The sequence below is a fragment of the Berghia stephanieae genome, chromosome 2, assembly GCF_034508935.2.
Source record: "Berghia stephanieae isolate SIO BIC M18660-M18661 chromosome 2, UCSD_Bste_1.3, whole genome shotgun sequence".
NCBI lineage: Eukaryota > Metazoa > Mollusca > Gastropoda > Nudibranchia > Aeolidiidae > Berghia > Berghia stephanieae.
In genome coordinates this window covers 34,098,078-34,123,077 of record NC_088361.1, presented here as the reverse complement: position 1 = coordinate 34,123,077, position 25,000 = coordinate 34,098,078, and the positions used below count along the sequence as shown (strand labels likewise).

At 36.7% G+C, this 25,000-nt stretch overlaps 2 protein-coding genes across 6 annotated transcripts in view; one reads left to right on the top strand and one right to left on the bottom strand.

Moving 5' to 3' along the window:
* The window catches only part of LOC144964764 (uncharacterized), an 86,534-nt gene that overhangs the window by 24,059 nt on the left and 37,475 nt on the right, over nucleotides 1-25,000 (bottom strand). For 3 of the 4 annotated variants that reach the window (XM_078899357.1, XM_078899359.1, XM_078899361.1), the window contains 2 exons: nucleotides 8,508-8,988; nucleotides 7,345-7,611 (listed from right to left, as the gene is read on the bottom strand). In XM_078899357.1, the coding sequence (XP_078755483.1) occupies nucleotides 7,345-7,611; nucleotides 8,508-8,988 (748 nt within the window). Of the gene's footprint in view, nucleotides 1-7,344; nucleotides 7,612-8,507; nucleotides 8,989-10,441; nucleotides 10,813-25,000 lie in introns of those variants that run through there. The other variant, XM_078899358.1, reaches the window with a different exon arrangement.
* Nucleotides 11,312-25,000, top strand: part of LOC144964765 (zinc transporter ZIP13-like) — a 70,248-nt gene continuing 56,559 nt past the window's right edge. For both annotated transcript variants that reach the window (XM_078899363.1, XM_078899362.1), the window contains exon 1: nucleotides 11,312-11,610. In XM_078899363.1, coding sequence (XP_078755489.1) covers nucleotides 11,442-11,610 — 169 coding nt within the window. In that variant the 5' untranslated portion in view covers nucleotides 11,312-11,441. The remainder of the gene's footprint in view (nucleotides 11,611-25,000) is intronic.

Genomic DNA, 25,000 nt, shown 5'->3' with positions numbered 1-25,000 from the left:
ATAAAATACAAGAAATATTTGCTTTTAATCATGACAATAATAACAAAAAAACCCACAAAAAAGCCTTCTTGGACTGAGAATTCCAAATATTTTGGTCAGGATATCTTTGTAGCAGAATAGCAACGAGTCTTTTCGTCTAAAATGATACTTTTGAATTGACCGTTACTTCTGGAACGAGTCTTTTCGTCTAAAATTATAATTTTGAATTGACCGTTACTTCTGGAACGAGTCTTTTCGTCTAAAATTATAATTTTGAATTGACCGTTACTTCTGGAACGAGTCTTTTCGTCTAAAATGATAATTTTGAAATGACCGTTACTTCTGGAACGAGTCTTTTCGTCTAAAATGATAATTTTGAAATGAAATTTGTTACTTCTATCCGTCTTTTTTTCTCTGCCTTGCATGCCGTGGCATTGTAAATAGTTATCGACAACCCAGTTATTCCATCCGTTAAGGCAGGACACTTCACCGAAGAAATCGGCTTAATGTCAGCCTGGAGAGAGAGAGAGAGAGAGAGAGAGAGAGAGAGAGAGAGAGAGAGAGGAGATAGAGAGAGAGAGGGGAGATAGAGAGAGAGAGAGAGGGGGGGGAAAGAGAGAGAGAGAGAGAGACAGAGAGAGAGAGAAAGCTGTGGAGAGGCAAAGACTGATGGTGAGAGAGGGGGAGTGGGGCTGTGGAGAGCAAAGAACGATGGCGAGGTAAAGAATGAGAGAGGGAGAGGGGGAAGAGAGATAAAGAGAGAGAGAGAGAGAGAGAGAGAGAGAGAGAGAGAGAGAGAGAGAGAGAGAGAGAGAGAGAGAGATGACACCTATGGTGTGAGTGATACAGGATATCCCCATGAGAACTCAAGATCGTTTATGTCACAGTGTAATTGATTTTGTATGAACGGTTTGAAATGGAATCTAAGGTTTCTCTACAGATGTCGCAGAATATAATATGTTCTTGAAGTCCCAGGTTTGAGTTTATGGCATGGCGAGGGTCATTTTTATCGAGCGATATTTGAAGGACGAGCTTTCTGACCAAATTTAAAATAAATGTGTGTGTTTTTTGTTTTTTTTTTTTTTGGGGGGGGGGGGGGTTGTTGTTTGTTTGGTTTTTTTTTTTTTTGTTTTTGTGGGGTTTTTAATAAATTCCAGCAGCTCTGAGCCACGAATACTACAATTGGAATTATTGTTGTTTTTTCTCCTTTTTTTAAGGAGGGGGGGGGGGGGGGGGCCACACAAAATCTTTCCTAACGGGAGTAGTCTGACAAACATTGTATTATTATATCAGACCTGATTAAAACAGTTGGCCATTGATTCCGACTACAAGATACCCCCCCCCCCCCCTAATAACTGAAAGCTACGTTTTTGACGTAATGAGACACAATGTACATAAGACAGCGGCTATCACAGGACAGGAAAAAAGCAATTCGTTGTATTTTACATCCCAAATATTTGACGGATGAGTTTATTATCTCTAATTGTGCATGCAAAAAAATGCCGTTCGTTGGACATATTTTTGAAACATAAATCTATGTATTATAATGTGCAGCTTTTGTGTCTACTGGTATTATGTGACACTCGCCTTCGGACCGGTAGATACTAGGCTCGAGTCCCTCTCTGAGCGGTGCAAAGTTGAGTCCTTGAAAAAGGTCCTTTACTCACATTTTCACATCTACTCAGGAGAAAAATATGGACTTAGTCGTTAACAGCGTTGCCTTAGATTGGAAAAAAATAATGTACTACTGCCTCAGAGTATTGCTTTTGGCTGGGGACCACTTGTAAAGCGTTTTGAGCACATTTATTAGATATTGAACTATATAAATGTTCATGGGCTTATTTAAAAAACACAATAAAATGGTGAACGATAAATCAAGACTGTTTAACTTTAAACAAAAATCAAAAGGAACGAATAGAAATAAATCAAAATTTTAAAAAGACATCTGGCTACTAGATACTTTTCAATCTTGATCTTTACCAATGATTTTATTTGCATTATAATTACAATGAATTAGATGATGGGTTCTGATCTAGTTTTTTTGAGTGATCCACAACGCGTGTTTACATGTTCTCATCAAGCCATTTTAGTGTGGGTAAACCGAGTTGAGTACCAAGCAAAGGCATAGAGAGTAAAACGGGATCTGAGTGCCAGGTAAATACACAGAATGTATTATAAAAGCACGGTAGAAACGAAAAACATTCAGACTCAAGCAATAAATCCATCTGCCTTTGCATTCCTGTGTTGTGTAACACGAGCACAGCTGTGCGGAAGATGAGTGCAGAATGCGAGCTGTTTGAACGATAACTATTGGCACATTCATTCACATTGGGGCGAGCTGATAATGTGTTTCACTAATAAAATGCGCAAGTTCTGAGTTCAACGCCTGTAAAATACGGCGCAAGAAGCCTTAAAGGTCTGAAGGAATCCTGCCTCGCAATGATGTATGCTCACCTTTTAATCAGTCCGTTTGCTTCAGGAGACGTTCAGATGTGTTTACAGTAGCCGTAAACAAATCAATGTCTTTAGCTGACTACTTAAAATAGAATCAAATCTTCAACAAATGACGTTGAGTCCAGCGAGCTTTAATACGAATAAAATCTATCTGATGAAACGGCCATACAGTAAGTTACTGTATTATTCAATCCATGAAGAAGATTTTTCCCTCTACTCTTTTGACAATAATATGCTGGGCTAATTACAAAGTACTTTCTACCAAACCTAGACTATATATATCGAAACAAAAACCGAAAGAAAAAAATATAGTGGCGTCGGTGGTTCAATGGTAAGGTTCTCCTCTTGTAACAAATTTCAAGCGTTGTTGAGCGTGGATGTATGACAAAGAAAGCAAAGTTCTGCGCTGTTAGCAGTGTCAAATCAATGGGCAAGACACTTTTACCCCACTCGCCTCGGGTGTGAAAGAGTAACTGGTTTCGGCAGTGGCGAATATTGTAAGAGTACCAATCAGAGTCTACTTATAGTACCTATAAATGTCACTGGTACATAGGCGACGAGTTATTGTGTATATGGGGGGGGGGGGGGGGAGGAAGGAGGGGGATTGATAAAACATTATCAAGCATATTGGAGCATGGTAAATCCGTGGAAATTCTATATATAAATGTTTTTATTTATCTTTCTTTCTTAATCCAGCTAATCAATTAAACAAACAAAAAAGCAAAAACAAATACCAGATTTAACTTTACTGTACGAAACGGACGTTTGATCAAAAAATGTCAAGCTGTGGAAATTATTTATTAAACATTGTGGGGCGCCTTTATAATGGGCTATATAAGTTATCTATCAATTTATAAACAAACTGCTTACCTCACCGAAATATGGTAGAATTGAACACCATCAAATCAACAGGTGGTAAATTGACTTGGAGGAAACGAAGGCTAAATATAGAATGACCCTACTCGGGCTTCTTGGCAATTCCATCGATGATAATTACGTCATCACCCCCCCCCCCCCCCCCCCCCCCCACTCCCACCCTTTCCTTCCGTTCTCCAATGGGAACACAATAATTGCCATACGAAACACCACTGATTTCTTTTCTGGGCGAGCGATCCCTCAATATGGGAGATTTACAGAGGGTTACTCGCCGTCAGGTCCTCGATTAAATAAGTTCGTTCCTGTTCAACTAACTGCCATTCCATTGTTTGAAATCATTGGATCCATGTTTTCACCCCTTCGAATCCATTTCACACATTATCATTATGTCTTTCAGAAACACAAGCAAAAAACTCTCTCTCTCTCTCTCTCTCTCTCTCTCTCTCTCTCTCTCTCTCTCTCTCTCTCTCTCTCTCTCTCTCTCTCTCTCTCTCCCTTTCCCTCTCTCTCTCTCTCTCTCTCTCTCTCTCTCTCTCTCTCTCTCTCTCTCTCTTTTTTTTTTTTTTTTAATGATGAAGAGCTTTAATGATCTAGTTTTTTGGGGTTTTTGTTGGCTTTCCTGTAAGATCTATTATACTTACATTTGCCACTGCGCTGGCCGTAAATGTCTCCACCTCATATATTATAAACAATCATCTCTAAACATTATTATATTAAGGTGAGAAGTGTAGTCCTTCAGAGCCATTCAACCCATGGGGCCGGAATTTATGCGCGAAATGGACAATAGAAATTGCTTGTTATCCTTTGGATAGGACGCTAGTCTATCACGAAGTACTCACCACCAAATCTAACACACTCAGCTACCCATTCACTGCTGGGTGGACAGGGGGGTCAGAAATAAATCTCGACTGCATTCTGGGTCGATCACGGTCCCTTTGCATGTGAAGCGAGTGTTCTACCAACTGAGCTATCAGGACCCCTATATCAGGGTGAACCAGGATTGTATATTATGCCCAGTGCTGTATATGTACATTCTTCTGTTTAGTGATCAGGAGAATGGAGATATCAAAAAAGCAATTAGAATATGGTCTACACTTAGAATAAGCCCCACATAAATGCATTCTTTTTAAAAATGTGCCTATTAGGCAGAGAGTATGATTTAGTGAAGCATTCAATAGGTATCCGTACTAGTCCCATCAATTATGCACCAATAGAGCACCATCAGTAAAAGCTTAATTTTGAATGACATTTTGAAAATTTCAGTCATTTCAGCTCAAAACTATGGATTTGGTGAAGGTTAATAGGAGGTGAGACCCTTTGAGCCCCTAATGCATATCATTTGAAAGTGTTTAGAAAGCTAATTTTGTACAAGAATTTAAAAGACTCATGCACTGACCATTTGGCATCATTAACCTGGACAATCTAGAAGATCAGAGTAAATACATCAAGTTCTGCTAAAAATTTGGTAAGAAACCCATTAAAACTTTTGAAATGCACCAGACAACCATTGGAGACAATGCTATGGGGATGTCACAGTGTTTTGAATGATGTTCAGAGTTCAAAGCAGGCAAAACGTCTTGCCAGGATGATTCTTGTTCTGATCGACCGGTATCAGGAGCAACAACAGAAGACATTCAATCAGTTAGCGATGTTGTATGCAAAGATCGTCATCAAAGTGTTGTTGACATTGCCAATGCTTTTGGGATTTCTCTTGGAAAGCATCACCACATTTAAACAAGACTTTGGCAACGAGGAAGATTTCTGAAAAGATGGTGTCTCATCTTCTCCTAGTTGAGCAAATCAGAAACAGATTATTCTTTGCAAAAACCTTTTGAGCATCTAATAATGACAACTCGTTTCCAGAGAAAATAATCATAGTTGATGACAATTGGATAACCAACTACGACATGTAGACAAAAGTGCAGTCAACGAAGTGGAAGGCACCAGGACCACCGCGTCCAAAGAAGGCCTGCCAGGTAGAGTATAATGAAATCCATACTTATTGCTTTCTTTGACTGCAACAGAATCGTTAAATATGAAATTGTACCTCAAGGCCAATCCTTGAGCCAACATTTTTACACCAATGCTTTGAAGCATTTGAGAACTGTTAGAAGGAAGCAATCACAGTTTTTAACATTAGGATGATAGTTTCTTATGCCATGACAATATTTTAGCACATTCAGCATTAGCAAATCAGTAATTTATAGCCTCAAAAATATGAAAACCATTGATCATTCCCCATACTCTCTTGACCTAAGGCCATGAGACTTTTTCCTATTCCCAATACCTAAAATCAGCGGCGTGGCATGCTTATAGTATAAAGTGGTGCCAGATGAAAATGACTTACACATGCTACATGTGTAAATATAAAATAAAGAAAAAAAACCTTACATACTTGTAAAGTAAATTTGCATGGTGATGTTTCTATTCCTGCAAATCTTTTCAATAGTTTGTTTATATAAATCACGAAAGAATATATTGATTGGAGATTGGACACTGAGGGAAATGGCTAAAGGGACACATGCAGACATTGAATGTCAATCGAACAAAGGGTAATTTCAAAACTTACAAAGCGTAAGAATGTAAACAGCCCATGGCCTATCAAAAGAGTACTGTAGTTACATCATGAAACAGCCCCATTCCACTTCGGAAATCAAACATGACACCATACAAGATCTCTCTCTCTCTCTCTCTCTCTCTCTCTCTCTCTCTCTCTCTCTCTCTCTCTCTCTCTCTCTCTCTCTCTCTCTCTCTCTATCTATCTATCTATCTATCTACCTATCTGTGTGTGTGTGTGTGTGTGTGTATGTGAGATGAACGCGCACGCACACACACACAAAGTCAAACAAGCATATTCACGCAAAGATCATGCATTTAGCATATAGCATCACTATCAAGAAATGTTTGACTTAACTCGTTCACATTCCTTCATATCAATTTTTGCAGCAATAATAATAATAATAATGATGATGATAATGATGATGATGATGATGATGATGATGATGATGATGATGATGATGATGATGATGATGATGATGATGATGATGATGATGATGATGATGATGATAATAATAATAATAATAATAATAATAATAATAATAATAAATTAATATATACAATAATCACGACACAGAGAGAGAAACAAATGAACTTGTTAATAATCGTGATTTCGATTATAATAAAGATGGTCGAAGTTACCATACTATGACTAGGACGTAAATGACCAACATTAGCTATTTTTCCCAGTCCAACAGAGTTGGAGCAAAAATTCCTCGGCACCTGAGGCGGGTTTTTTCTCGTATGTGAAGATGGTAAAAATTCGAGCCAGGTATTCAATGTGGCAACATTATAGTACATTATAGTAATAGCCTTATGGAGCCAGCAAAGATCCGCTCCTTGGAATCGTTTGAGTGGGGAAATCCAGTCACTCGCTCAGCCATAGTACACAGTCGCTGACGACAGTCATCAACGGACTGTGTGAATCGGGAGAAAAGCGTGGGTAGAAGGCGTTGTGACAGAAAGGGAGTCTGTTTCGCACTGTTGATAAAAGGCGATATATACCATTTCTCAGTTTTATATATTTAAAAAAATGCTGTTATCCATTTTTAAAACATGGATGTGGTGCCAGGCACCATTTGAACCAATAGAGCCACGCCCCTGCCTAAAATGAATCTGAAAAGAAATATTTTTGAAAGCACTGTTTACGTTCAGAGAGTGAGAGAATCACAGAGGGTGCTTGGCATGGTGATCATAAGAGTGCTGCAGGGGACATTCCATCCTCTTCAGAAATGTTGCAATCAGTTTGTTTACTCAAAAGGGGACTACTTTGAGGACCTCAATGAAGAAAATATTCAGTGAGAATTTTTGCGTAATGATAACAGTCTGGATATTTATTTTGAACCTACCTCATGAGCGAGCATGGCTTATAAGTAAAGTGTGTGGTATTTGATGCGTGATTATAAGGAGTAAACTGCACTTTCCAATAATTTCTATCAGAGTAAGACGACCATAAGCAATGGGTTAAAACCAACTTACCTGCATGGTGAAGCAACAGCGAATGAAGCTTTTTGCATCGCTGAATGAGATTCTTGAAGGAAGACCCTTTGACACGAAGACAGAAGTTGAGTGCAAGACACTCGATGTGAATGCAGTTGGAAGCCAAAAGTTCGATGTGTGAGTCATCCAAAAAAGTTATTCCATACAAATTGACAACACGGAGGTTTGGGGTGTGAGCCTTGATCTTGCTGATGTTAATGACTTCATAAATATCCTCGTCTGATTCTGATGACAATTCAAAAGTGCCTGTGGACGATTTTAAAATACATAAATTTGCATGATAAGAAAGAAAGAAAAAACATCATTAAATATAAGGAATAAGGAGGCACATCAAATTGTGATGGAAAATATGAAAATGATGACAATATCCACGAATTCAAAAGATATACCCACCCATTAATGTAAGAAAGAAACTTATTTTGCAACAAACCCTTTTTCTGTCATTCAAATTACTATGACTCAATCTCTAATACAAATATCATTCTTAAAATTTTTAAAATTAGAAAACTTCATAATCAACAGGGCAAAACAAATTCAATGTATACAAACTTCTTTAAAAGTTCAAATGTTATGGTTTTCCTGTGCTGCATCATACCTATAAATAATTCACCATGCTTTATGTGCTTCACAAATATTATTTCATTCCTCCATTAGGGCACATGGTTTGTTGTTTTTAATTGTTACAACGCATTTAGGTCATATCAGCACCAGTAAAAAGGAAGAAAATTGGATAGTAAAACTCCAGCTCCATAGGCCTAATGGCTCAGAAGGACTATTTTTTTTTAAAGTCAACATGATTAGTATTAAAAAATTTGAGAGGGTTATATTTTCTTTTCAGACTTTTCAATTTAACTAAAATGTCATAAAGTGGGCTTTAACTTTTAAAAGGCGAAACTGAATATCTTCAAGTCATAATAATAATATCTCGTATTATTCATTTATCTTCTTATAACTGCAAGCTTAATCATTTGAAACAAGGGAATGAACTCCAGCTTCATTGAAAGTACAAGTCACACTAAACAATAGTTTCATGTTCTTCCTCTAAAGAGTTAAATTTCATTTCCAGGATATGGTAAACCCACGATAGCCACATTGAGGGAGCTACTAGGCATATTTCTAGAACACATAAAACTTCCACTAACCAATAAGATGCAAGACTTCTAAAGATGACAAGCAACTGTAGATTCTTCGCATGAAACCCTCCAGGAAAATAACTTCCGAGAGGCAGATACATAGACTTCGTAGATTGCATGGGAAGGCATTGAGGTCATTAAAGTCATGGAGCTGCATGGCATTGGAGAAATCGAGTGTCATGTAACGAAGGGCAGGGCATTTGTTGAATAACTCATGTAAAACCGGGGCTGTAATGAGATCACTGGGAATCTCAATGTACTTGAGGGTTGAGCCAAAACGAATTCCAATCAGAGCTTGAAGAACTTCTGAGGAATAGACGTGAAGTCCTGAAAATTCAGGTCGGAGTGACACTCTGGTCCATAGTCGATTGTCGTAAGCAAGAAGGCGCCATTTCTTACAGACTTGTGCAACTTTTCCAAGCTCACATTGCCGCAGAAAACTAAAGGAGTGTAGTAACAGCTTGTCTGGCACCTTTTCTATGGTAAGAGTCTGTTAGGGTGAAAATTAAAAATAAAAAAATAATTAATAATATAATATAACATATAATTAGAATTGCAAGATATCAAATACTTATGATGTCTCATATCTTAGGTCAATCCAGTATGCTGTTCCCTCTTGTTACATCTGTAAGCGGTGTTAACAGTTGTGGGAATAATAGCAAAACTTTACCCAACGCGATTTTAATGTGAATGAGCACCTGGCTATTGGTAGTGATTGTCACTCTAAGAATGCTGATTGATACAAAAATGGGTGTTTGAGAAGGGAGGGGGGGGGGGAAATTATGAAATGGATATTTATCTTCATATTGCCTTTTGGGGAAAAAGAAGAAATAAGCAATGAGCATAGTAAATGACATTCTTCTGACACTCTCATGCAGCTATGTGATCTTGTGGTATGACACTTGCCTTCAGAACAGAAGGTTCAGGGTTTGAGTCCCATTCAGAGTGGCGCATAGTTGAGTCCTTGGAAAAAGCTCTTTACTCAATCTCTCACCGTACTCAGGTAACAGCGTTATCTCTGTCAGTAAAAATTGTGACATAACCTTGCAGGTGTCATGTCTCATCCAACTTGTTAAGTGTTGTTGCTGACTTGGGTCCCTTATAAAGCATTGTAGTGCTTTAAGTGGATAGTGCCCTAAATAAATGCTCCTTTTTAAAATATATTTAAAATCCTGGTTACGTAAATCATATATGAGAATGCTTATTATTTATTTTTGTAGTGATATAAGAATAGTATACCAGTGTCTCAAAATAAAAAAAATTTGCCATTATTGCATATCAATCACCAGTTCCTCATTTCTTCTTGTAGTTGTTAATGTTGCTGAAGATGCTAAAGTTCTTATTGTTGTGTTGTTGTTGTTGTATTGATGATGATGGTGATGATGATTTTATGATGATGGTGGTGGTGGTGAGGTAGGTGTTCATGGTGATGATGATGATGATGATGATGATGGTGCTGGTGGTGGTGGCGGTAGTAGTGGTGGTGATAATGATGGTGATGCTATGATGATGATGAAGATGATGATGTTTGTGGTGATGGTGGTGGTTTTATGATGATGATGATGATGATGATGATGATGAAATTTTTGCTCTTGATCAAGCGTATGCACTTTCAAATCAGTTTTGAAAGGGGGGGGGGGGGGGGAAGGGAGGTGATGGGAATTGCATCCGAGCAGAGATTTATTTAGTAATGCCGTAGCATTAACTTTCTATCAAGTGTATGCATGTAATAAAAAAAAAAGGGGGGGGGGGGGTATGAATAACTTCGTGACAAAATCATAGATTGATTAGAAATGGAAATGGAAGAGGTGAAAGGAAAGTTACAAATCAGAAGTTACAAGACACCTCCATCTTCGACATTGAGCCATTAAGTTTTTATTAAATTTCATTATATTTCGTAATTATAAAATCATTTAAAAAAATTAAAATAAATATTTACGCACCGGTTTCGAATAGTCCCTTTTATCGTCATGTGTGTTTGCCGAGTAAGATGCATCCTGAGCTATGTCAAATATCGTGGTTCGAAATCCTGCATCCATATCTAATTTCATCCTACCCTCTCACACTAAATTATGCATGTGCATCAAAATCAATAACGGTGATCGCGAGCCTATCTAAATGTAAACACTCATCACCATTAAGTTCTTAAAACCCAACAATCAGATGAATAAAAACGAAATTATCATTGCAATAGCACAACAGGCATTCGAAAGATTCTCAGCTCTCGTTGCATTCTCTAGCATTGAGTATTCTGGTTCCACTTACTCAACTTCATCCCTCCCCCTAAACTAAAATGTTTCGAAAAGCCAAAAGCTACTCACCCCTTTCGAGGAAAATGGATTGACCTATCAAATGTCAAGTTCACAACAACTTGAGCTAAAAATAGATGCGACATTATGATGAGTCGACGAGAACGAAAGATGAGAGAGAGAGTTTGTGATGCGCTCGATGCCGTGCGAATGAGTGAGACGAAAGAAAAGGCTAACATAATTTCTACAACTTGACAAAAGTGATGAAAGTCTCAGTTACAGTTAATTATTGAATATAGTTTGTATCAATCGCCCTGTTTAAATAATCCAACAATAAAGAAAACAAGAGTAAAGTACAAGATTTGGAAATTTAATTTAGTTACTAGTTCGAAAACACGGTGAATTTTATAAAACTGTAAAAGGGTCATAGGTCAATAGGTTAAAGTTAACAGTTATCGAGGTCAGTGTTGTTGTGGATCGAACTTGACTGATAATTCAAATCGGAAATAAGCAAGAGGGCCATGCGAATGGTACTATCGTGTTATCTACATTATCATTCTAATCTTTGTTTCAACACCTGACGAATGGAGACAGCGGTTTTCTCCATGAATGACTGTGATATAAAGGTGGCAATCATAACTAGATTGCAGTTGTCCATTGGAGCTTTAACGGTGAAGAAACAGACGTGGCAAAAATGCTCGAGGAAGGCGTAGTTGATCGCGATGATGGGGGAGGGTTCCAACTTAGTGAGCGGTCTGGAATTTGGATTTTCTCTATCATTGGAGCAATTTGTGTAGGACTTAGTGGAATTTTTCCACTTTTAGTGATTCCAATAGAGTCGGGGCCCGCTTTGAAGCACGGAGGTAAGTCTTCACAAGAACCATTGTTAAAACTTTTTTCACCACCTCAGCATCTTCCTTCTATATCAATGCCTACTTTCGTTCCACTGGTGCCAACACACCCGGCACGTACGAGTTACCTTTCTCAGTGCCGGAATCACGTCTTCTTCTTCTTCTCCTTCTCCTTCTATCTATCTATCTATCTATCTATCTATCTATCAAGGATTCCTTTCTTTTTCCCATCCACCCATTTGTTCTTCTATTTTATCTATCTAGAATCTATCCTATCTGTCTAATATATTTATCTATCTATCCTATCCTATCTATGCCTATATTTATATATTCTATCTATCTATCTAGTCTGTCCGTTTGTCTGTCTTCCTATATTTCTGTCAATTATCAATCCATTTATTATCTCCTACTACTACTACTACTACTACTACTACTACTACTACTACTACTACTACTACTACTACTACTACTACTACTACTACTAGAATAACTAGAATTATATTCATTCGTCGGTAGGTATTCACCTATTTATCTTTCCCGCTTTCCCACATGTTTATCCGCAGTAGGTATAGCCCACCTGTCAAATTAAATAACATATTGCTTTCAATCTGTTTCGATCTTTTAACACACATTAAATATCAATGCTCGCGCCTATCTATTTGTCCCGTTCATCTCACAGTTAATTATTTAAACAACCTGACTTGGGGGCCAGGCTAAATGTCACTCTTATATAAAACTCAACGAACGTGTGTGTGAATCATTTTGTACACAAAGGAAACATTTGACATACTGATATGGTTATGGTTTATTATCCCGAGCGAAATTTCATTATGAAATGTGTTATCTTTAAACTATGCAGTTTCACTGTTTTCATCGAACTTTTAGTTTACTGACAATATATAATCAATAACAATCAATGTCTCTTCAGTCGAGATCATGGCATGAACACAATATTAGATTAAGGAGACATATCACTAAGAAACTGGACGAGTTTCCTAACATTGTCATAATACAATATTAGTCCAGTTGATGAAGATAGATTATTGTAACCAAAAAGCCCTGAAAATTATTTTTTTCCCTTAATTTGACCAGAAAACTTTGACTTCAAATATGGATCATTTAATGACAATCAACTTGTCAAAATATCACTAGCCTCAGAACTCAATGAAGTCATTAAGTATAATCTTGAAATAAGTGTCAGGTTTTAAAGACTTTAAGATATGTTGCGAGTTATCTTGCTCGATATTTTAAGTGAAAGTCTTTTGATCTATTTAAAAAAAAATGTTTTGTCATTGTACGACAACCTTTCACTTTTACAAACACACCTATACTAATCAGTTGATAAACGACCTCATCTTTGTTCCCTGATAAGCTATTTAAAGGTCGATCCAAAAAAGGATTAGCGTTCACCCAATCTAACAAACCGAAGTCCAATCATTAGCCGATTATTCTATTTCCGTTTTTATCTCGTTTATAACTTCCCCATTCCTTTCTTTCTTTATCATTCTTTCCTTGCTTCTTTATCTCTATTCCCAATCTCTCTCTCTCTCTCTCTCTCTCTCTCTCTCTCTCTCTCGCTCTCTCTCTCTCTATCTATCTATCTCTCTATCTGTCTATCTCTCTCCCTCTCTCTCTCTCTTCTCTCTCGCTTTCCCTCTCTCTCTCTCTCTCTCTCTCTCTCTCTCTCTCTCTCTCTCTCTCTCTCTCTCTCTTATCCCATCTCTCTCTCTCTCCCTTATCCTCTCTCTCTCTCTCTCTCTCTCTCTCCCTTATCCCCTCTCTCTCTCTCTCTCTCTCTCTCTCTCTCTCTCTCTCTCTCTCTCTCTCTCCTGACCCGAAGCGCCTGTCGTACACTGAAAAAATATTTTTATATAATGCATCCTTTTAAATTTTGTTCATGTTGGACAAAAAAACGTTTACTTCGTGTTATAGTTATAACGATTGTTTGAGTCTTCATATTCTTACTTTCAAGTCTTGGGTTTAAGTCTTTTTGACAAATTTAGGGTCATTTTTTTAATATATCGATATTTGAAGTATGTTTGCTTTTTGTTGTTGTTTTTTATTTGTTTGTTTTGGTGGTGGTTGGGGTGGGGGGGGGGGGGTCAAAATGTTATACAATGTGTTTTGTGTGATACGGTAGCGTACTAAATATAGATGTCTTCTAGGCAGTTATGAAATGAGGCCCAGGTTCATTCTAATTACATTCCATCTACGTGGCGTATTGCACACATCTGTTTTACTACCTGACTCAAAAAGTCGTTTTTCCTTCTTGCTTTTACGCGGAGTTTGTTATCATCGACTGGCAGCAGTTGGGCTGAGCGCATCTATCAGTCTTAGTGTAGGTTGTTAATAATAATGATAATAATATTAATAATAATAATGATGATGTTGATGATGATGATGATAATAATACTGATAGTACAATAATAATAATAATAATAATTATTATTATTATTATTATTATTATTATTATTATTATTATTATTATTATTATTATTATTATTATTATTATCATTAAAGTCACTTATTTAGCGCTTAACTTCCACATAAATGCTCATCGGCGCTGTATAATTTCACATGTCATTCAAACAGTTTTTATCCAAATTAATTCAACACAAAACAAATTCGTCTTTTTTTAGATCACAGATAAAGAAACAACCCCCCCCCCCCCCCCCAAACACACAAACATACACACATATTCTTACACCTGTTTTATAACATTAATAACTTATTTAACAAAACACACTTGCAGCAGTGAGTTGTTTTTTTGTACACGAACGATATTTGACGTTTAAATATTATTTATTATGACAACTTCATCAGACCGGTTTTATGCCGGGGTTAACCAATGGCCAACGTGCACTTATTTGAAGGTCTGATAACCCTATTTCTTATGGGCCCATTGTTGTAATGGAAATCTCAAAGAATGACGCAAAATATTGTCCATTACAACAATGTTAAACTAGACCCGTTTGTGTGTTCGGATGTCAGACCTGCATAATATGTACACGTCGTCCATGGCAGAAAATTGTTTATAATTAGTTAGTTACTTACTTATCCGAACCAGCGACCACCTGAGCTCTAGCCCTTCGGTCTTGTGCCAAGACGTAGTAATTTGTTAAAATTATAATATTTGATTTGAATTGAACGCATTTCTTAGATAAAATAAATCCTATTTCATATACTTACGTGTATATTGTCAAAACTTAGATTTCTGAATTCTGGTCATATTAGGTTTTTAACCGGTACCCTGGAAAAGCACGTTTTTTAAATGTTGGCCAAATAACTCTTCCTTCATTTCAATCACCCTCATCTTGGCACACACACTCTCAAACCTGGGACTTCAGTTTTGAGAGAGGGGTTCTTTTTGCCACGAGGAGGGTCATTTAATCGATCGATATTTGTAAGACGACCTTTCTGGCCAAAATTTTAAACACACGCTGTTTTTGGATTAGTTTTGTTTTGTTTTTGTTTGTTTTTTGTTGGGTTTTTTTTTTTGGGGGGGGGGGGGGTTTGTTTTTTTGTTGTTTTTTTTTTTTTTTTTTTTTTTTTTGTTGTTTTTTTTTTTTTTGGGGGGGGGGCATTTGTTTGTTTTTTGTTGTTTTGTTTTTTTGTTTTTTTTTTTTTGTTTTCTTTTTTTTTTTTTTTTGGGGGGGGGGGGATTTGTTTGTTTGTTTTTTGTTTTTTTGTTGTTGTTTTTTGAGGGGGGGGGGGGACAGAATAGGAATGTGACCCACTGTTATTTACATGTTGACTGTACTTTATTTAAATTTTCACACGGTAATATTTGTATCAGCAGAGGGAGAAGGGAGGAGGGAACTGAACTCTGCTATATTATCATACACCGACATAACGCGTTTTTATTTTGTTTGAAAAAAAAATACTTCATTATCTTTTTGAAAAAAAAAATTCGTTATCTTATCTTATTTAGTTTTATCTTATCTTATTTTGTTTTATTTCATCTTATCATTTACATTTATTGTTTCCTAAAAAGGCTAGCAAGGATAATATATTGTCCTTTCAATGCCTTATACATGACATGATATTGAAACAATCTTAATAAATTATGTTTGTTTTTAAAAATACGATGAATTAAAATGACCCTCAACCCCCCCCCCCCCCCCCCCCCCCCCCCAAAAAAAAAAAAAAAAGAAAAAGGAATAAACCCGTGACTACATAGGTGACTTAAATGAAGTCTCAACTATAACGATTTTTTGCATATCGAGGGTCGTATTATTTGAGAGATTTTTTTTTACCTAAAAAAAAAAAAAGAGGCCAAATTAAGATAAGACATTTTTCCATTCAAAGACAGAATGCCGACAAACAATTCACATTAAAATTACGGTATCTTTTATTTACTTTTCTACTTTAAGAGGTTTCCTCAGCCTCGCGATATTTTGTCACAAAATGTTTATTTGATTGAGAACAAGAGCGTGTTTTTTTTTGTTGTTTTTTTTTTTTTTTTTTTTTTTTTTTTTTTGTTGTTTTTAAAAAATGTTTTTAAGGGTTAGAGCGTGTTAGTCAGATGAAAATGAAAATTAAACGTTTAAACTTTATAGACGTCTAGGGATTCCCGAAGACTTATTAATTTCTGTGAAAATGAATTGTCTTGTGATAAATCGCCTCAAAACGGTGTTATGTCGGGATGAACACAATGCCTACTATTATCTGCTGAGATGAACCTCGCGGTTTTTATTGCGGTTAGTAAATGTGTAACAATGTGAATGTAAGCTTCAATTTAATATACGAAAACAGATAAAATGGACGTTTCGGGTTTCCCTTTATCAACAAAACAGGATGATTGAAACATTACTGACGAGTGAGATAATGTGGTCGTGGCGTTGTTAGGGTGAATAAACAAAAACATTGATTGACAGGCAATAGTATGCTACTTTGTAAGGAAGCACGAATTAAAATAGAACAATAGGTGCGCAATTAATTAAGTGAAAAGAGAGGAGGCGGAGAGGAACTGTGTAATGCAGTATAGAAAGTGAAATATAAAAACGTGTAGACTATTGTTGGAAAATAAATACAATAGAATTGGAAATAAATACAAAATATAAGGGATGTCGGTATTAGTATAAAATCATTAGTGGCAGTCGCAGCAGCAGAAGACCCACCGTATCAAAACGGCATTGTGTTGGGATGAATAGGGACCCAAAAAGTGTGTGTAGAATTAAAATGATAAGAGATATCAATTTTCAGAGCGGGGGGGGGGGGGGGGTTGCAATGTAAGACATTGTATTTATTCTCCATCATTGTGCGGTCTTGTGGTGTGACACTCGTCGCATTCGGATGGGAAGGTCCTGGGTTCGAGCCTCGCTCGCTCTGCACATAGTTGAATCCTTGGAAAAGGTTCTTTACTCACAAACTCTCACCATACTCAGGTGTAAAATGAGTACCTGGCCGATAACAACTTTGTCTCTGTCGGAAAAAAATGTAATTTCGTCTAACAGACGTCATGTCTCGTCCTACATGTTACGTGTTGCTGTTGGTCAGGGATCCTTTGGAACGCTCTTTGAGCACGTTTAGTGGATATTGCTCTATATAAAAGCTCAAGTTTCATTTTTTTTTTTTTTTGGGGGGGGGGGGGGGTTCATCAATTTTCTTAAATCTTGTAGTACGACATTGCGACATAAAGCGGGCTTTGAGACGGGGAGCTGGGGAGGGGGGGGGGGGGGGGGGGGGGCACAATTACAGTCGTTCGAATTTGGATTGGGGGAAAAGAGGGATTGGCTCTTCATAAAAAATTTAAAACAATTTTTTTTTGAAAGTGTTTGTTGCTATGACATAAGTATTCTAGCCATTGTATATAACAAATATTGTAGGGCGCTCGTCTCACACACAAATGGACAAGGTTCGAATCTACGTTGGGTCGGAGATGGGTGAAAAAGGTGGTCTTTAACACCCCAGGTCGACATACTCAATGATTTGGTCGTTCGCTACGTACACTTATTTGCAGGTCTGATAACCCGACTTGTTATGGTCTTCGTTGTAGTAATGAAAATACTCTCGAACCTGCTTTGACTTTAACGCCATTGTCAGCCATTGCCTTGGCGTTTTCTTTTCAATAATCGAAGTCAGAACGGCTGTATTGTCTGTCGTACACTGAAAAAAAAGCACGTAATTTAAAAATTTGGCCAGAAAACGTGCCCTTCAAATATCGGTCGATTAAAATTACCCTCATCTTGCCAAAACTCTCAAATCTCGAACTTAACTGAAGTCCTAGTTTTTAGAGTTTTTGACAAGATGAGGATCAGTTTAATCGATCAATATTTGAGGGACGAATTTTCTGGCCAAAATTTTAAATACGTGGGTTGTTTTTGTTTTTGTTTTTTTTTTATTTTCAGAATACGGCAGTGTACAATATATCAGTAAATCAATGGATCGATACAATTGATTAATATTTGATTAATTGATTTGAGAATACATTGCATTCGTCTTTATGATACTCACGCTCCAAGTCCGTCAGACTGTCAACGTTTTTAAGACAACTTTGTGGAAAACTGGTGGATATGGCTCTCTCTCTCTCTCTCTCTCTCTCTCTCTCTCTCTCTCTCTCTCTCTCTCTCTCTCTCTCTCTCTCTCTCTCTCTCTCTCTCTCTCTCTCTCTCTCTCTCTCTCTCTCTCTCTCTCTCTCTCTCTCTCTCTCTCTCTCTCTCTCTCCTCCCTTTAGGTGTGTGTGTGTGTGTGTGTCTGTGTTTGTGTGATCTTTTCTATTCTATATAGCTGTATTTTTATTAAATCATTCACGTGTCCCGAAGCATTTATTAAATTGACTATTTATTCAGTGGGCTTGACTATAATCATATTCCCTTGGTATTCCGATTTGTATTTATTTATTTATTTATTTATTTATTTTGCTAAAAGAAACCCCGCATTTTATGAGATTTGTTTTTTTCCTCCAATTTTGTTGACTTGAGACAGAATAATTGCCTTCTTACTTCTCGCTCCGGGCAATGCTCCACTAGACAATGTCGCACCCGTCGAAAAGTTTGTTGTTTTTGTTTGTTTGTTTTTTGTTGTTTTTGTGTTTTGGGAGTTGTTTTTTTTTTTTTTTTTGTTTTTTTTTGGGGGGGGGGGGTGGTTGTTTGTTTGGGTTTTTTTTCTGTAAATGTTTTTTGGTTGTTTTTTGGTTTGGTTTATTTGGGGGGGGGGGGGGGGGGGTGTGATTGTGTTTGTTTTATTTTACACAATCAAGCTATCTATATAATTGACTTCCTTTTTTGTTATGTCTGTGTTGTGTGTCGCTGTGGTGTAGATGGATTCACAACATGACCTAATAAATTAGATCTCAGGGAGTCCGCGATTAGATACGTCTACTGTATTGTATGGCCATCGGTAAGGCATTTTGCAGACATTTTGTTATTTCTGCCCAGCAGTGGCATCGTAGTTGGGTTTGTTACTCCTGGCGGGAAGCATTTTGTGATATTATACCAGCATTATTCTGTTCAAGAAAGCTATACAGTAACAGTATACGTTACAGAAACCAGAATAATTTCCGGCGCCGTGGACTTTATAATGGCTCTGAAGGGATCTTCTTGGCTTGATTGAGTAGGTAGGGTCCTTAGGCAGAAGTGTGGGGATGAATTCGACATTCGCGATTGGATTGCTAGTGGTGATTCGGTTTGAGTCGAGGAAAACATAATATGCCCTCTCATGTTTATCACTTTTATCAGTCGATTATTTGTGTCGATGTTTGTGTGTGTGTGTGTGTGTGTGTGTGTGTGTGTGTGTGTGTGTGTGAAAGAGAGAGAGAGTGTGTGTGTGTGATATAACGCCAATATCGATTGTTGTGATGAACAATATCGAAATAAATCAGTCTGGTGTTAAATTGTTAAATGTTATTTAAAATCTAACAGTTCATTTTTGTTCAGTGCTTATAGATAGAATGAAGTTGACGTCACTCGGGTCTTTGTTATTGTGTTTTTGCCATTCATTTTTATGAGTAATTCTCACTTAACTGGATTATCCAGACTATAAAAGTTCAACGTTACACATAGTTTTGTGTGTTGGTCCGTTATACTCCCGGATGGCAATGTTGTGAGTTTCTTAGACAAGCCTATACTATCTATTGCTCGATTGCATCCTGTTCTCATTGTATTTTGAATAGTTTGTATTATGCGTTTGTGTATGTGCCTGTGGTGTGTGTTTGTCTGTATCCCTGTGTTTTGTGTGTGTGTGTGTGTGTGTGTGTGTGTGTGTGTGTGTGTGTGCTGTATGTGTTTATGTATGCCCGTGTTGTACTTGTATGTAAGTGTGTGTGTGTGTGTGTGTGTGTGTGTGTGTGTTTGATGTGCGGTATATTACGTTTATAAGTTTTTATTTTGGTATTTCATTCTTCCCTAAAGCAAATAAAACATCCCTTGGTGTAGCATCGTGTCTCGTTCCTCATTTGCATGATTGTATTTTGACAAACCAACCGTGTCGTGTCACGTGCGCATTTTTTGCTATTTTTCCCCCACGGGTTCAGGGCAATAAATGGATGATGTGTACCTTATTATAAAGGGCATCCCAATATCTCATTGTTAAAGGGACCGTTTTGACCTCCGTGCGAGGCCATCCAGGCATTTAATTTTTCTCCCTTCTGACTTCTCGATCTGTCCAGCAGTGACCGGTAATTAGTAATTAGACTTCGATCCGTAGGCCTGGCGGAAAATTCTTAGTTGATAGCCTATCGTCCTATTCAAAGCATTGCACGCATTTGTTACTGTCTATTTAATGCTATTGGGATGGGGGGGGGGGGGGGGGCTCTCGATTGATCAGATTTCAAACATAAAGGGACTGAGATCGATCCCGGGTGAAGTCGATTTTTTTCTGACCCCTGTCCTTCCAGCAGCGATTGGGTAACTGGGTCTGTTAAATCTAATGGAAAGTACTTTGCGGTAGACTAGCGTCTTGTCCAAAGGTTAGCAAACATGGCAAATACCTGTTTCACGCTATAGAAACCGGGAAAAACTCCGGCTCCATGGGCCAAGTGGCTACGGCAATCGGGTTGTTTCTCTTCTTTGCTCTTAAGTACCAGATAATATAACTTTGATAAATATATTTAAATGAAAATTGCTCACCAATGACAATTGCGTACTTTTGTAAATCGTTTATAACTCTTTATTTAAGATTATCAACGGTCGCGAAGTTTGCTTTCCATATGTTTTAGTATAACTGCCTGGTCTTCATTTCATGCATCTGTGACAAGGTACTCATTGACATCTGATTTAAGGTTTATATGTCATTTACTCCCGTGTGGTCACTGATCACGATCAATATCGCTTGACTTTTGTCACAAGACTACGATGACGATAGTAATGATGAAGATGATGATGATGATGAATGATAGATCACAACGATTGTGTTTTTGTAGGATTAGTTGACCCAGTTATCCTCTCTTAATCAAGCTCAAGTGATCCGTGCCATGGCAGGGGGAAAAAGAGCAATGAAAGTGCCATCATAAATAAACAGGTACCTTTGAATCCTATTACCGTTATTGTTACCTTCATACTCCAGTGTTGTTTGACAATGGTGGACACACCTATCAACCAACTAATATTATAGTGTTGAATGGGGCAATGTTTGTATCCGGACAGAGAGTCTTATCTCTTCATCCTGGCCAGAAAATAACTAAGACCATCCCAACTAACAATTTTAACCAAGCCTGTAGGCGTTATTGGCTGTCAAAAACAATAACCCTCAGATATAATATAGCATGATCGTCCTATTCTACTCTATATTATTACTGTCGTACACTTGGAAAACGCATTAAAAAAAAAAAAAAATTGGGCCGTTTTACATCAAACAACGATATTCAAGTTAACTATCACTTGTCTAATTTTTTTTTAAACCTGAGACCCATTTGAAGACTTAATCAAAGTCTCGGGTTTAATGATTTTTTTGGAAGTCTTTAAAGAAGTGTCAGGTTTAAGATTTATTTTTTTTTTGAAGTGTTTAAAAGAGTCTCGGGTTTAAGAATTCTGTATTTATTTTTGAAATCTTTAAAGAAGTGTCAGGTTTAAGAATTTTTGACATGTTGAGTGTTATCATGATTATATTTTTTTGAAGTGAAATGGTCCAAATGATTTTTAAGCGTTGTCTAAGTGTACGTAAGGCATATTCTGCGAAGTCCCAGTTAAGAGTCGTTTGCCAAGATGAAGGTCATTTAAATCGATCGATATTAGAAGGACGAGTTTTCTGGCCAAATTTTTTTAATGGGTTTTTCCAGAGTACAGGAGTATTGGCTTAGTCGGGTCTCATTTGGAGAATTAAACTAACGAATCTGTCATGGTCTCAAGTGAGTAAAGAGCTACTCGACTATGCATAAAGATATGTAGAATGAGGCCCCAGAATTTACTAGTTACTATAAATGAAAAACAATTAACGATTTGTTTAAGATGAAATAAAAAGAAATATGAAATTTAATTAAAAGAGATAATTAGTGATTGTGGTAGTTACAAATAGAAATGTGAATATATTACGTAACTTATGATGATATAATGTCAGGTTCGTAAGGTTACGTTTCCAGGCAGTTGACAGGCATGGGTTCTATATTCCTCCGATAACGGGCTCAGGCTCGTAAAGTTCCACTTCCAGGCAGTTGGGAAGGGGTTATTCAGGTATTTCTTCGACAGCGGACTCAGGTTTGATCCTTAAAATGTTGAGGATTACACCGTCAAAGGTAAAAGCTCCGGCGTCTTGATGGTGGAGATAAAATATCCACAAAGTACCAAAAGATAAAAATCTTCAAATATATATGAGGAATGGAGCGGCTGGCCGTCCAGCATAGATTGTAGAGAGAAGTGAGTGTAGGATGTTAGACCTATCAGCTTTTATAATAAGTGGCTACGTGACAGAATGTAGAACGAAAAGTATTCACTAATTTGAAATTAATTCGAGGGAAGGCTATAAAAGGAAAGACGATCTAATATTAGAAGGTAAAGTTTGTCTAAGCCTACCGAAATATAACTGGAGTGAGATGAATTCAGTTCTTAATAAAATTAAATTTAATAAGATAATTGTGAACAACCTTTACTGTGACAGAGTCCTCGCCATAGATTTGTTTTACAAGGAAATGTTCAACGAATGTCTTTTTGTGTCAACAATGATTTATCCATTCCCCCCTCATCTATTGCTTCGGACCCACACTCGTCTGAGTCGACTGGGGTAATGTTGTTATATTATATCACCTTACTAAACAACACAGCTTTTTATTCAGAGTTTTGCAAATATTGTCATCCATCCGGTCAATCATTGCCACGCTTAGTCAAAATCGCTTGACTTTGTAATTGATAAGTCAAGACACCATTTTGCTCATTCTCGGCCGCCCGATCCCACAATGCAATTATTTCGCCTGAATCAATAGAAGATTCCATCATGGATAGGTTAATGTAATTTAATGCACGGCACAAGTGGATAAGTAGATGTAATCACACGACCACTCAGCTGTACTCTGAAAAAAAAAAAACACGTTTTTAAAATTTTGGCCAGCAAATTCGCCCTTCAAATATCAATCGATTAAAATGGCAAAAACTCTCAAACCTGGGACTTTGCGAAGTCCCAGAAATCAGAGTTTTTGCAAAAGATGAGGGTCATTTTAATCGATCGATATTTGAAGGGTGAGTTTTCTGGCCAAAATTATTAATACGTGGTTTGTTTTTTTTTTTCAGGGCATTGATCTGTCGCACACAAACTTGACACATTTATTGTTAATTTTCATTGTGCTTGGAAATATTTAACTCCTTATATTTAATTATTCATTAAATCATATGGCTCGAGACACCTCAAAAAGTTTTTAACAAACATTTCAAAGAAGTCTTCAAAGTAGTGTTAGGGTTAGATTTAAAACATTTGGACTCATTGGAACCATCAAAATTTACGGCTAAAATGAATTATAACGTGTTTTGTCAGTGTCTCGACTACTCGTACTCACGCACGCACACTCGCTCATTCACTCACTCACTCACTCACACTTCGAACGAATCGGTCTGGCACAAAGGGCGAGAACTGATCTCACCCTGAGGTCTGGCATCAGTTTATCTCATTATTCCCGCTAGATCGTGTCGTCTCAGTCTGGAGATGTCGGGATTCCGATCTGATACCGTTATTATGATGTATCATGTGATTGAATGCTGTTCCGCCCTGTTACGCCTTAGTAGGATATATTGCCTATAAATAGATATAGGAACGTTCACTCTTAATAATGTGATTGATCAGATTTACTTGTCTTGTTCCACATAAAACAGTCAGAGGTATTATATTATAGATATCTTCATTATCATTTTTTTTTTTTACATATTTCATTTCATCGACATAAAACAGGCAGAGAAATTATATTATGTATATCTTACCTATTATGTTTTTTTTCTGTATTTTATTTATTAATTTTATTTTACATATTTCATATTATTTCAACATAAAACAGACAGACAGATTATGTTATAGATATTTTCATTATTGATAATTTTTTTTATTTATTTTATTTTGTCTTTAACATATTTCATTTCTTTGTGGAATTATGCACCTGAATTGACAAAACCATCTTTTGTTTTTGTTTACAGAAGAATAAAAAGATATATATTGAATGTCTTTTGAGAATCATCATCGTCTTCTTCATCTTCTTCATTTTCATATTATTATTATTATTATTATTATTATTATTATTATTATTATTATTATTATTATTATTATTATTATTATTATTATTATTATTATTATTATTATTATTATTATTATTATCATCATCATTAATTATCATTGTTGATATTACTATCCCTTATTTTTATTTTTTTAGATTGATAATTTGACTAACAACAAAGACAATTAATTGTCAATTATCATACCATTGATTCTATGTCCCACGTTTGTTCACGTGCACGATGTCTCATTACAACACGACAGTAAATCAATATCCAATCATACTCATAACCACATACACACACACACATGTACTCACACACACAAATACATACGCACAACTACACATACACACACCCAAATACATATCCGCGCGCACGCACACACACAAACACACCTGCCACACCTAACAAATAATTTAGATTTTCTTAAACTACTACCAATTTAAATAAAATTGAAATGGGTGGTATTTTTATAACTACCAAATTATATATCAGACCGCGAGACTAATTTTATTATTCAGTCATAATTCCTATTATAATTCATCAGTTTTTGTTTGTTTGTTTTTTTTTTTTTTTGTTTGTTTTTTTTTTTTTTTTTTGGTTTTTTTTTTTGCTTTTTTTTTTTTTTGCTTTTTTTTTTGCTTTTTTTTTGTGCGGCTATGTTGTCTTGTGGTATAACACTCGCTTTCGGATCGGAATGTCCTGGGTTCGATCCTTGTTCGGCGCATAGTTGAGTCCTTGGAAAAGGCTCTTTACTCACATTCTCTCACCGTACT